Source organism: Microtus ochrogaster, chromosome 1 (assembly GCF_000317375.1).
Source record: "Microtus ochrogaster isolate Prairie Vole_2 chromosome 1, MicOch1.0, whole genome shotgun sequence".
NCBI lineage: Eukaryota > Metazoa > Chordata > Mammalia > Rodentia > Cricetidae > Microtus > Microtus ochrogaster.
Genome location: NC_022009.1, coordinates 118,213,264 through 118,226,732, shown reverse-complemented (window position 1 = coordinate 118,226,732; position 13,469 = coordinate 118,213,264). Strand labels below are relative to the sequence as shown.

At 36.4% G+C, this 13,469-nt stretch overlaps 1 protein-coding gene across 1 annotated transcript in view; it reads left to right on the top strand.

The window, feature by feature from the left end:
* Window positions 1–13,469, top strand: part of Wdr49 (WD repeat domain 49) — a 100,710-nt gene that overhangs the window by 62,613 nt on the left and 24,628 nt on the right. Inside the window, exons 10-14 of the mRNA XM_005344204.3 lie at window positions 3,563–3,693; window positions 5,241–5,339; window positions 7,315–7,476; window positions 9,683–9,870; window positions 10,890–11,087. Coding sequence (XP_005344261.1) covers window positions 3,563–3,693; window positions 5,241–5,339; window positions 7,315–7,476; window positions 9,683–9,870; window positions 10,890–11,087 — 778 coding nt within the window. The remainder of the gene's footprint in view (window positions 1–3,562; window positions 3,694–5,240; window positions 5,340–7,314; window positions 7,477–9,682; window positions 9,871–10,889; window positions 11,088–13,469) is intronic.

Sequence of the window (13,469 nt, the reverse complement as noted above, 5' to 3'; positions counted from 1 at the left end):
TACTCAGCAGATTGATTTTTTATTTGCTTTTAAAAGTGTTTTCTAAATGAAATACCCTTAAGAATTTGAAGTTGCTCTGGAATAAAATAAACCTTATGTAAAGAAAGATATTAAGGTTTAATAATTGCCTTTTTAAAGGAAGTAGCCCAAAGTGACTTAATTAATTTCTACCATTGGAATAAAAATCAAAATGGAAGGGTCTAAAGCTGTAATTTATTTTAAACTTGACTTTTGGGAACTAGGGAGAGAATAAATACATTTGAAAGTCATTGATGTTTGCTAAGCCTTAACTTGTGATTATTTCCACGTGTAAAGTTTGACCTCACAGATTTTAGAGAAGAGGAGAACAAATTGATTAGAAATGGGTATTCTGCTTTTGAGATAATCACTATTAATCTCTAATACCATGGATCAAAGGAGAAGCATTAATGAATATTGTTGAGAATTTAATGAGATTCAAAGCAGCTGGACCAACAGCACATGAGCAATCAACCTCTGAAGGAAGAGATCACTGATAGTGTTATTTTTATAACCAGCTTCTATGCAATGTGGCACAATGACTCAAGTCAATTCTCTCAGGATCGTAGCTATGAGAAATGGAACAGAGCTGGTAAACTCCTTCAGTGTCAAATAACAATTCTATTCGACTTTTAAAGTAGCTGAAAACTGGGTCATCTGAACTTTCATTTCATTCTTTGCAAAGTCCAAATTTAAAAAAAATAAAAAGTTGTGTTTGAGACAGAGGAGGTGAGAACTGGAGTGTGGATTCTTGGGGTAGTTTGAGGATCAGTGTCATTTCAAATCCAAGTTTCAGGTTAGGTTTTAAGGAAAAGGTGCCAGGTAATTATATTTTTAGTGTTTTGACATAGAAGGTCAAATATCAAAATGGATACTTTTTGTAGAATATTATGAAAAGCATTTCATGCCTTAGGTGGTGTGCCCTGAATATATCTATATCCATTTAATATAGGAATCTTGGTAAAAAGACATTTGACATTGAAACTCGCCTTACAAAATAGACAAAAGATGGATCTGTTTTCCCTACCACTCCATACTCACCATCCCCTTCACCTAGTAGTAGATAAATTCAGAAATATGTACTCATGATATTGTGATAGTAAAATGAATTTTAGAACTTTTATTTTCTTACTTATAGTATCTTTCTAAGCCTCAATTAGTGATATTCATATTAAACTTATTATTTTTAAAATAGGAGAATGATTCTTAAACTTTGGTAGATGCTTCTACTTTGCCTGTTATAGATAAAATATTATTCTAAAATTGACAATGAAGGTGGAAGACTTTCTGCTTCATAAGTTTTTCAGTTATTTTTTTTTACTGCAGAAGAGAAAAAAAAAGAGGCAAAAAGTATAGAACACAGTAATGCATGTTACCAAGGAAAATGAAGCAGGAAAGGGATGGGTGGCTCCAGGGAAATCCTGAGGTGGCTGGCCACAGAAAGCTTCTTTCAGCAGATAGTTTCCCTCATTCAGTTCAGGAAATGAAGATCCACTTTTTCTTAGTATTTTTAATCTAACTGGAGATCTTTGAGATATAATCTTAATCAAATTAGTGAAAGTGAATCATTTGGGAGGTCAGGATGGAATTATTTCTTTATATGCTAGTTCTTACAGAATTTTTACGGAATATTAGTGGCCCGAGAAGATGGTGCTTAGGACTCAGAAACATGAAGCTCCCCTAAAAGGATAGAAAATAAAGGAAAGGAAAGGAAACAAAAGGAAATGAAACAAAAGGAAAAGAAACAAAAACTAAACATCTGAAAATAGAGAACAATAAGAATTCGGTTTGGGCAAAATGATTTTCTTCAGTAAGTGAGCCCTGGATACACCTGACATGTCCATGTGTGACAGTAGATTTGAAACCCTGTAATCTATTTGTGCAATTCAAATGAACATAGTACTTTATTGTATGTTATAATCTCTATCTTGTTAAAATGTTATTTCATCAATGTTGCACAAAGGATATTACTTTATGGATTTCTATAGCCTTGCTCCAAAGTTCATTGAAAACTCACACACACTCACACACACACACACACACACACACACACACACACACACTCACACACACACACACGCATGAACATACACACATTACTAAGAGATAATGCAGAAGTATAGTGAAAGATAAATCTTAAGAAAGAGATTAAGTCTATATACTATTGTGTCTGGAAAAATGGACATTCACATTTGACTTTTGTAATGTGGGAAATGGAAACCCAGGAAGTGTTTCTAAGTGAGGCTTCATCCTTGTCTTTCATTGTCTTGTCTTTTCTCTCTAGCAAGCTTCCGTCTCCCATGTCCTATACATTATTTTGTTTGTACATGTTATACATGTTTGTACAGTAACTATCAGCCCTCGACTCTACCTCTGTGATCTGTGCTCTGGACTCCTGGGTTGCTTTAGCACTTACCACATTTCACTTAATGTTTTATTTAACTCTGGGCTCCTGGTTCTAAATGTTTAAGACATTCTGTAGGAAAATAATATTTGCTTGAAGAATGAGGGAACATTAAAAGCTCTAGAATACAAAGATAAAGTAGAAGATTTCATCTGGGGAGAGGAGACATAGCAATAGTGAGATTAGTTAGGAACCTCTTACAATTGTTAAACAGAAGGGTGGGGCAAAGAGCTCTGTTCTAGGAAGCTCTAAGTGGCCATTTAAAGGGGAAGTGAAAACAATGAAGATGTCACGCTTGGATAATATAAAATGTAATTATTTGTAACCAGAGGAAAATGACACAAGGGGGACTGTAATGAAGACCTGTAAACCAAATTCTAGAATTCAGTATAGAGTATGGATAGAAGCTGGCAAATTTTGATTTTTCATATGTTAAGATATATTACCAGTGGAAGGACAATATGTATAGAATGACAAACTCTCAAACTGAAACCATCCAATCCTGATAAAAGATTGTGGATGAAGATCAGCAGAGAGCCATTTGTATGGAACTGATATTAGAATCCACAGATCTCATAGTTCTTGGAGATGGCACTTTTCAAACACTTTCCACAAACAGCAGCTTTTAAAAATACAGTGATTTCCAAGACTCTATGGCTATGGTAATTCTGGAAAATATCATAGGGAATGAATACATGAAAATATCCTAAGAAGCAGCTTTGATGAAAGAAATCACATTGATGTAATTTAAACTACATGACAATATTTGTTCATAGAACCACTCTACTTTATTATTACTATTATTATTATTGTCATAAAAGTCCTAATAGTTTCATGTGAGGAATTTTTTTCAGGTCTTGGAAGCAGTTAATCTGATAAATGGATGTATCATTAGTTTTAATAGTCATAGAAGCACAATTAACCTTTATTTCCCACATTAAGCATTTACCAGAGACTTAATGTAAGAATTCTAAAGAAACTTCAGTGGGAAGCTTACTTTGCTGCAGATAGCACGTAGTGATAAAATTTTGGGTGGTGAAGTCTTTCAGACTCTTCAAATCGCACCATTCCAGTGGATAATGGCTACTCAATATCAGTGCCAATTTTAGATTCGCTGCTAAATTCTATATCATTTTACAGAGCAGTTACTGTGTTTCGACCCCAGAACTTCAATCAGTTTTCCATCCAGTCTGAAGAATGGAAAGGAGGAACCCATCACCAAGATGACATCCTGTGTGCTGCCTTTTTACCCCCACAAACTCTTGCTACAGGTAAATTGAGCCTTCACTGGACAATGGACTAGAGAGAGTTTGTTGGCTTTGAGTAAATTAAAAAAAGAAAGAAAGACTTTTCTCAACTGAAAAGGGATTCCATTTCCTAATGAAGTGATCATACAGTTCCTTTAAGTCCTTATTTTTGTGGTAGTGAGGACCACCGGCTTCCATGGCTATGTCATGGTTTCACACTCTGGCTCTGCTTCTTAGCTACTGGATGATATTGTGACTTATTTATATGTCAATTCATAGCTCTCTTGGCTAAGAATAGGTTTGTATGCATTCTTATGTTAAGGTACAGAGAACGAGTATAATATTTTAACATAGTGCTTGACATAGAACAGCTTTATTAGTGAACACTAACTTTGATTGTACTGTTCACTTTTCAAGAGCAGCAATAGAGCTTTTGGGTAAGAATCATATTTTGGTAGCACTCAATTACTTCTAATTTAGAATATCTTGACTTTCTTCATTATCTGTGTAGATGACATGTTATCTCCTCTTTATAGGTATCTCATGGCAAAAATTAACTCTTTGGCATAATCTAGCTCTTAATTTATCCTAATACCCTCAGTTTTACAGGGAAAATGTTCTTCCAAGCACTTGTTCATAATGAATTTTGAGTCACAGTGAATAATAGTAGATCTGCCATGGGGAGCTGAAATCCATCCCCTTACCTAACAGTTTCTGAACTAAGTAGATTGTTCTGTCCAGAAAAGTATAATCTTATTTTTTCTTCTCCTTAAATATATATTTCACCAAAACTCAGCTGTCCTTTGTGCTCCTTACTTACCATTGTGCCTCTGCTCGGTAGTGGACTGTCCTCACTGACCACTGAGTGTCATTTGAACACTAACTGCTATGTGGTTTCTCCACAGCACAGGCTTGCTCATGATTTTTTCTGTTTGAGCTTTTCTCTCATTCTTTTAAAAAACAAAACAAAAGAGGAACAGATGACTTTCTGTGGAGAGAATTTTAGAATGAGAGAAAGCATTTCACAAAGAACTTAGCTGAAAGAAAAGCAAAGAACTCTCTTTGTGCACACACAAATACTGTAGGAACAGAACTGTAAGAGTGATTCACACTTTCTCAATACCTGCCCAGTTGTTTATCACCACTCTAAATAATTTTCATTCTTAAAATAAGCCCATAGTATAAGTACAATTGTTTACCCAGTTTTATATACCAGTGAGGATATTTTGGAATCAGGATGAGTCAATATCATGTGTATTATTATTGGCAGGACCTGGTCTCAGACTCAAGCACTTTAACCTCAGAGCCTTTATTCAGAACGATTTATTAAAATAAAATAAGATAGTAGATGGCTCATATCCACCAACTGAATGGGTTACTTTATAAATGCTGAAATTCCACAGTTAATAAAGCATTAGGTATCATCATCATTCATATTTGCAAAAATTTAGAATACCTACTATTTACAAGATTTTATATAATACACATTGATAATGGATTCCTTTTATTTCTGTTTGCATGTTTCTGTAAAATCATCTGGTACTTTATGCTCTTTGCCCTGGCTCCTACAGGGAGCTATGATGGAGAAATTGTTCTGTGGAATAGCAGCACAGAAAATGCTCACCATGTCCTTCACCCTGATTACCAGAGGCAGCTAACATCTAAATTAGGTGAGTGCAAATTTGAAACTGAAATCTTAAGTTGAGTTGTGGTACAGTAGGCCTGTCTGTTATTGCATGTGTCTGATATGCTGTACACCTGATTTCTAGCTGACTGACTGCAAGCTCCAAGCATTAGAGATAGTGAAACCTTATCACACTGACTAAGAAAAATCTTGAGACTAACTTGACTTTGCAAATTATGCACAGCATTCCAGTTGTCTCTTTATGCTCTGTCAGCATTTCTGTATTATTGATAGCAGGGGGAGAGCTCTCATTTTTATCTAGTTTGGTTTAAACCAATAAAAGTTGCAGAATAGCCTTTGAGGGACTTTGGCTATCCCTTGGTAGGAAAATGGTAACTATGCTCACTTGATTGGCTTTTTAGCCTCAGTTTGAAGCTTATAATAAATATTATGCCACCTGGATATCATAAATTATTCCTTACTTTAGAAACATGAGAGGAGCATTAGACAGGAGGATATTATATTTTATAGCAGTTAGCAGAGCACATGAATATTTTATGCTTAAGTAAAGTGTCTCCACGATTGTCTTTCATGTTTTATTTTAGTTTCTGAGGAAACTAAAGGTTTTTCTTTAGATAATGGTTATTTCATTTCCTATTATAAAGCCAGTTCCTATGTTCTCACTTGGGTAAGCTCATAGATAATAAATTTTGAAGTACTGGCCACTAGAGGCAGTGTGTGTGTGTGTGTGTGTGTGTGTGTGTGTGTGTGTGTAAAGCTGAAGAGTGAATTATTGGGAGTAAGATAGCCAATTTAAGAATTTAAGATTTTGAGGGATTATTTGGCTCCAGACACAAAGCTTTGACTTGCTTCATGTACAAAAAACCAACTATAAAGATTAATCTCAAAATTCCAAGGGGATGATGTAATTCTGCCTCTGTCTCACCCTTTGCCTTCTAGAGAATATCATCAATATTTAAACCATCCTAACTGTGGCTATCATTAAATACATAAAGAAGTAAAACAGAAAAAGTTTCAATAATTGTACTGGTCATTTTCCTATTTCTGCAATAAAGTGCCAGGTCAAAGACAATTTGTAGAAGAAACAGATTATTTACATTTCTAGTTCTAGAAAAGTAAAGCAATAATAGCAAAGTGGAGGCATGCTGATGGGAACACGAACCTCTTAAACTGCACACATGAAACAGAACGTGAATTGTAGATGAGTAGTCAAAGCGACTGTGGCTAGTGAACCCCAGGGATCCACCTGTCTTCATCTCCCCACCAGCATTGCAACACAAGTGTGTACTACTTTGCCCTTTGTCTTTAAGTGGGTTTTGCAGATGGAACTCAGGTGTTCCTGCCTGTGTGGTAAGCACTGTACCTACTGACTTATCAATGCACCCCAAGTATTACCATATTTTTTACTTTTGGATATTTGAAGGTATATGCATAGAGATTTTACAAAACTGCAAGCTAACAAGATTCTGACATAATCATTTTCAGTTTTCATAATGTGCCCTGAAGATGATATAATTATACATTAAGCAACCATTAGGAATGCTCTTTCCAGAGTAACCCACTAACAAATGAACCATTAAAGAAGATATTTAAGTACGCATATATTTGTTTATTTGATTTCATGTTCATTAAATACTTGCAAGACTAGCATTAACTAGAATTTCATGCCATTAGAGACATATTTATCTTAAACATATTGAGATTTCTGCAAAGTTAACAATGACTAAGATGTAAAGTTCTAATTAATTCATTACAGGAGGACACAGGAAGTGTGCCTGTCATATGCAAAGCAAAAACGAAATCAAAAAACTTTTCTGTTGAGGTTGTAGAAGAGAATAGTAAGAGGCTTGATGGGAACTAGCTTGATATACGTTGTGAGACTTGGTGGCCTCATATCACCCAAGGCCTGGATGGGAGAGACTCTGTTGTTGTTTAAGCTTTCTGGTTTGATGAGAAGACAGTTCTCTTCACCAATAGCACTGTCCTTTCCTTCATCACAGACCCAGAAGCCCAAAAACTTAATGCCAAGAGAAGTTGCTCAGCACACTGTTTGGCAGAGCAGGCCACTCAGGCTGCCCGAAAAGTTGAGACTGACACAGAAGGTAATAATGCTGTTACAAAGCTTTGCTTCCTCGAAGGAAGAAGAAACAATGTGGCAACAGGTAAAATATGTTTCTATCTGCCTTTTGCTATTTGAGAAAGGGAGCAATAGAGGGTTTTGTTATCTAGGTCTTAGAAAATCTGTGTAGCCATGTAGCCTGAACTGGTTCATGAAAAGGACGGGGACATCTGGACAGGAAGCTTATTCTGGGGAGGGTGGCAAATGGATCTGCCTAATAATTTACCCGTTGTCTATTTTTGAGATTAGGTCAAGAAAAATTCCAGCAATTCTTTCATACTGCAGACAACTGACACAGGTGTTTTAGGAGGGCAGAGGGCATAGATAGATCGCATGAGTCAATGTGTGGGTTGACACGTATCAAAGGAATAGTATCTGTTACTGCACTGACAAGGTTTGAGATTGGACTCAATGGGAAGGTTTGAATTGACTGCATACCCTACTTTAAGTACTGCCTGGTTTACATATTGAACATTGTTTGAGTGTCTTTGCTATTTGAATTTTACTTCCTACAATAGATCAGAGTCTCATTTGAATTTTTTTTGTGAAGAGAGATACCAGCATTGGTGCTACCCTGTGACTTTTTGTGGTGAGCTACTAGTTTATAGACAAGATAACAATATGCCTACTTTTGTATCATGATTCGGATACAGCTTACGTCTTGCTCCACAAAATCTAACGTAGAGAAGATTCATTGAACATTCAACTAAATTATATTTTGATGTTGAAGAACATCCTTGACAAAAGTTACACATTCCAGAGTAGGAGCATGAGGATTAGAACTGTTAACCAAAAGAGAGATATGAGAGAAATAAGAGAGAGAAATACAAAACAGCATCTGGAGGGAAATTCAGTGAATACTGAATTCCCACGTGTTTAATGTAATTTCTACGTGCTTATATACTTCACTCTAAAAGGGGAGGAGAGAGGCAACAGAGTTCATTCACTTGATATACAGAATAGACTTTAACTCTCTGACCTTTGGTCCAGGTGAAGCCGATCACCCTCTATACCCAAATACTAATTGACCACACCCTCTGTCAGATCCCTTGTTAGTAGCCACATCTGTTGTCAACAACTTTGAAAGAGCAAAAATAAACTCGAACCCACTGACCTCCAGTCACTTCTGTGGGCCCTCACAGTTTGAGAAATATTTTGTGTGTATGAAACTTTTGGGATCTGGACATGAACAAAATGTGTTTAGATAAAGAAATGAACATATCTGAGTCATATTTAGTATAATCACTTTTCTGCATTGAATTTGCTAATGAAAAACCTGCATGGTATCTATATGAAAACCATCATCAATAACCTTTTGTTTCAAAAACCTTATGGAATATCTAAGATGAATTTGAAATTTATTACAAAACTTTTTTTAAAAACATACTTGTCCTCACATTATGAAACATTACCCTAAAATTACTTTCAATTTCTCATAGCTAATTCTTCTTAATATTAGGTTTCTGGTGTTTCTCCTGAAAAAGACAAGCCATCACTTCCAGCCCAACTCTGCAGTTAATTGCCAGAACAATTATGTAACACATGGAAAATGATCTACAGATTTATCTAATAATAAATTTGCCTCAGAGGAATACTTTCAGAAAACATTTTTATGTAAATGGAAAGTATAAAAGGTTAATTCCAGATCTATTAACAGCAACAAACGGGTTCCACAAGGGTTCATAATAAAATTCCTGATGAAAAATTTAAAAATGAGCTCATGAAAAGAATCCATGATTTGCTGCTCAGTAGAGAATCAGTTTCTGTGCTGACATGAGTGCATACATGCATCTAGACCTTGTGCACATGCCCAGCGGCTTACCAGGGATAATAAGTTTTATATTTTTATATCTCTATATACAAAAATATATATCTACTTTATATTTTTATATTTTCAGGATAGCACTATAATGTTTAAATTAATATTTTATAAATTCCTCAAATAAATGAATTATTTTTGTCTGAGTTTAATGCAAATAATATCAATGTAGAATGGAATGACCAAAAAAAAAACCAAACAGAGGAATATTATATATAACCCGTGTCATTAATGCTTCACACAAATTCTTCTTAATATTACAGCAAGGGCAACATAGAATAATTGCCGTTATATAATGTAGAGAATCAGAAATGGTGCTCAGTCTAGTTTGCAGTGCTACTGACCTCTCCACTCTCATATGCTTCCAATAGGAGAAGACACTTTGGGATTTCTGGGTTTCTTTTTCTAATTTGTTTCCCCCATGCTACAGGAAGTGCTAACCTGGTGTCATGTGGAGCATCTGGTTACGTCAGATTCTGGGATATATTTAAGAAAGAACTTTTGGCTGAATTTTTGGCTCATGCTGGAGTTGGATCCATTATTATGTCTACTGATAAACAAAATCAATACCTTGCCACTGGAGATCCCGATGGATGGTTGAAAATCTGGAACATAGAGGTAAACGGAAAATGTTCTCACAGAACCATTATTATTTAAGCACAATATTTGATAAAAAAATAAGTATTTGGCTGAGTGATAGCTTTTCTAATTCCTAGATAAAGGGAGAAATATTCTGTCGAAAGCATTTTAAAGAACCCATTTGCCTGGCAGTGGTGGCGCATGTCTTTAATCTCAGAACTTGGGAGGCAGAGGCAGGCAGATCTCTGTGAGCTCGAGGCCAGCCCAGTTTACAGAGTGAGTTCCAGGATAGCCAGGACTACATGGAAAAGCCCTGTCTCAACAAAACAAACAAAAATTGAAACTATTTGCATATTTTTAGCATAGATTTGTTTTCAAGTAATTCTCTTTCTCTCTCTGTTTCTCTCTCACACACACACACACCACACACACACACACACACACACACACAACAAAAACAAAACAGATTTTTGTGCTGAAGCGTAGTAATATCCAGTCATGTCAGTTGTCCATTGTAGGAGTGTGGTCTTGTCAGTACTTCACTGTAGCACTGATTGGACATAAACAGTAGGATACATCTTAGGTGAAAAAAAATCTAAATTCCATCTAGTGTGCTTGTCCTTCATCTACTATTATCAACATCCTGTGTTAGTTGATATAGCAACTGTTTACCTGCTCCTGAGAGAGAGGGGGGAGGGAGCAGATAAAAATGTATAGCTTAATAAAATTAATTAAAAATCTTAAGATGATGTATTATTTGGTGTCTCCATGTGGTCAAGCTCCCTTCTATCAGATACAAATTACCCCCTTTTACTCCTATCTTTCTTTTACCATGTTGGTCATTTCAGTGGGCAGACTTTTGTCAACATTAATATAGCTGTTTCTAATCTTCATCATCATGAGCTTTCTCTTGAATGAAGATCATAAGTTATTATTTCTAAATGCACACTCCCATTTTCATATCAGGCTTCTTAAAGATTGATATTGATTTACAGATCATCTATTTATTATTTAATTATTTGAATTTTTAAAATTTTTGGGTATTTCTTTCCATTCAGAACTATTGTACCAATTCCACTGGGAACAAAATCACCCAGCCTCCAACCTTGCTCAGATCATTTCAACCCCATGAGGACCGGATAAGTTCTTTGCAGATGTGTGAGTCACGTGGTCACTTGGTTATTATTTCCTCCTCTGCGGACTGCAGTGTCTGTGTGACTGGGCTTTGCGATGCTCCTGCCTTGGTCTTTGGTCAGGTACGCACATTCCTTCTCTGTTATTGTACAATTTACATGGCAGTTATTGTGAATCTATGCTTACTTCTATGGGAGTCTCCTCTACTGTCTATAGTTTATGGTTATGGATGGACTGATGTGCAATGCTGCAGGTGTTACTCTATAATCACGTTCCCTGATTACCAACTGCAACCAGCCCCATGAAGGGGAGGGCACATGCTTTTATACCTAGTCTGTTCTGTTACATGCCATGAGGAAGGAGAGAGAAAACACATGAATTCCAAAGATTTTAATAATTCACCACATAACAGGGTCCCTGATGAATCAGGGCTGCAGGACAATACCCGGGAGTCTTGTTTTTTTTTTTTTTCTGACCGTCCCAAGCAAGAGCAAAAGTGGAGTTTATAAGAATAAAAATTACAAACATTTGTTGCAAGTTACAGTTACAAATTTCACCAATCAGAAGTCAAGATTAGTGATTTTTTTTCTTGTGTTTTCTATCGTTGTCAACCAACATACAGTGAAAGCCTTACAGTCCAGCCAATCAGATTCATTTGTTCTTTATGCTGTTAGGAACAACCATAATGTTTCTAAAGAACAAAAGATGAATAATGACTGTTTCTATGATTTAGGGATGAGGTTGCTCAACTCTTGGAACGTTCTAAGCTCCCCTAGGTCTTTCTTGGGAACGTGAAATTTATTTCATCCTGCAGATGAAATCAAAGCCACAGTACTTAGACCAAGGTGCTTTTGCCTGCTTCTTCAGTATGACATGGAAAGATGGTAGCTCTTAATGGCTCCACATAGTTATTGTAGGATTTATTTCAGAAAAATTCTGAGTTTTGTTCCTAGTGCTCCAACAGATCACCAGCTGAAGCCTTCCTTGCCCTCTGTTCACATCTCTTATGGATTCCACAGATTGTCCCTTTCTTACCCACATCCCCACTGTCTTTTAGACCCAAACTTCAGCAGTTACCTCCTGCTCAACCCCAGCCAGAAAACTAGGCAGGTTTCCCACAGTCCTTCCCATTTCTGTCTGCGTTCTGTAGTCTCAATCAAGCTGATGAGGGAAAGGGACTTAATCGGGGGAGGGGGAGGGAAATGGGAGGCGGTGGCGGGGAGGAGGCAGAAATCCTCAATAAATAAATAAATTAAAAAAAACAAAAAAAAATAAAAATAATCTTAAAAAAAAAATAACTTAGGGTTGTCCCTAGCATTGCAACAGATCACAAGCTGCAGCTTCTCTTCCCTCTCTGTCCATAATCCCATAGATTGTCCATAATCCCATAGACCATTCATCCCCTCCTCACCTTCAACCTCATGGTTAAGGATTTCAAGCTAATGATATGAGGAAGGCATTATGAAATCTCCCTCTGCAACTAATGAAAGATGTTGAGGCCAGGCTTATTTTAGGAGTGTCCCTCTGTAGAGACTCAGAGAAACCATTGTGTGAAGCTGTGAAGGTGAAGCCTGGATTACCTTGGGGACCCTTAGATGTTAAAGATGATAAAGTCATGGAATACCTATCTGATAATGAAAGCTGCTAACAGGGAGTGGAACAAACCCAAGAGGAATAGGTTTACTGAAATCAACAATACTGTATGGAGTTGGAGATATGGCTAGAATGTGGCATCAGAGTTGGAGATGCAGGGTTTGGAGTTTGTCTTGTAGTAAGAGGGGCTGCTTGTTCATTACTTGGCCACCCAGACTCCCAAAATAATCACACAGGAACTGTATTAACTAAATCATTGTTTGGCCTATTAGCTATAACTTCTTATCGGCTAGCTCTTACATTTTTATTTATTAAATTTAATAAATTAAATTTATTAAATTTAGCACATTTCTATTAATCTGTGTATCGCCACATGGGTGTGGCTGTGGCTTACCAGCAAGGTTCCATCCAGCATTTGTTTCTGGAAGGGCTTCATGGCATCTCCCAATTTTGCCTTCTTTCTCTCAACATTCAGTTTAGTTTTTCCTGCCTACCTCTATTCTGCTCTGCACAGGCCCAAGACAGGTTTTTTTTTTTTATTAAGCAATGGTATTCACAGCATACAGAGGGGAATCCCACATCACCCTCCTTTTCTATCTAAATGAAAACAAAGGTTTTAACCTTAACATAGAAAGATTACATGCAACAAAACAGGTATCAAGGAAAAATTACAATTACAATATTTATATCTACTTTATCTTTTATCATACCTAAGGAAAACTATAATTATCTATTCTTCAACTCCACCAAAGACTCCAGAAGGATACAATATTACCTAAGTAAACAAAAAGTACATTGTTGGGGGCTGGAGAAATGGCTCAGTGGTTAGAAGCACTGCCTGCTCTTCCAAAGGTCCTGAGTTCAATTCCCAGCAACCACATGGTGGCTCACAACCATCTGTAATGAGGTCT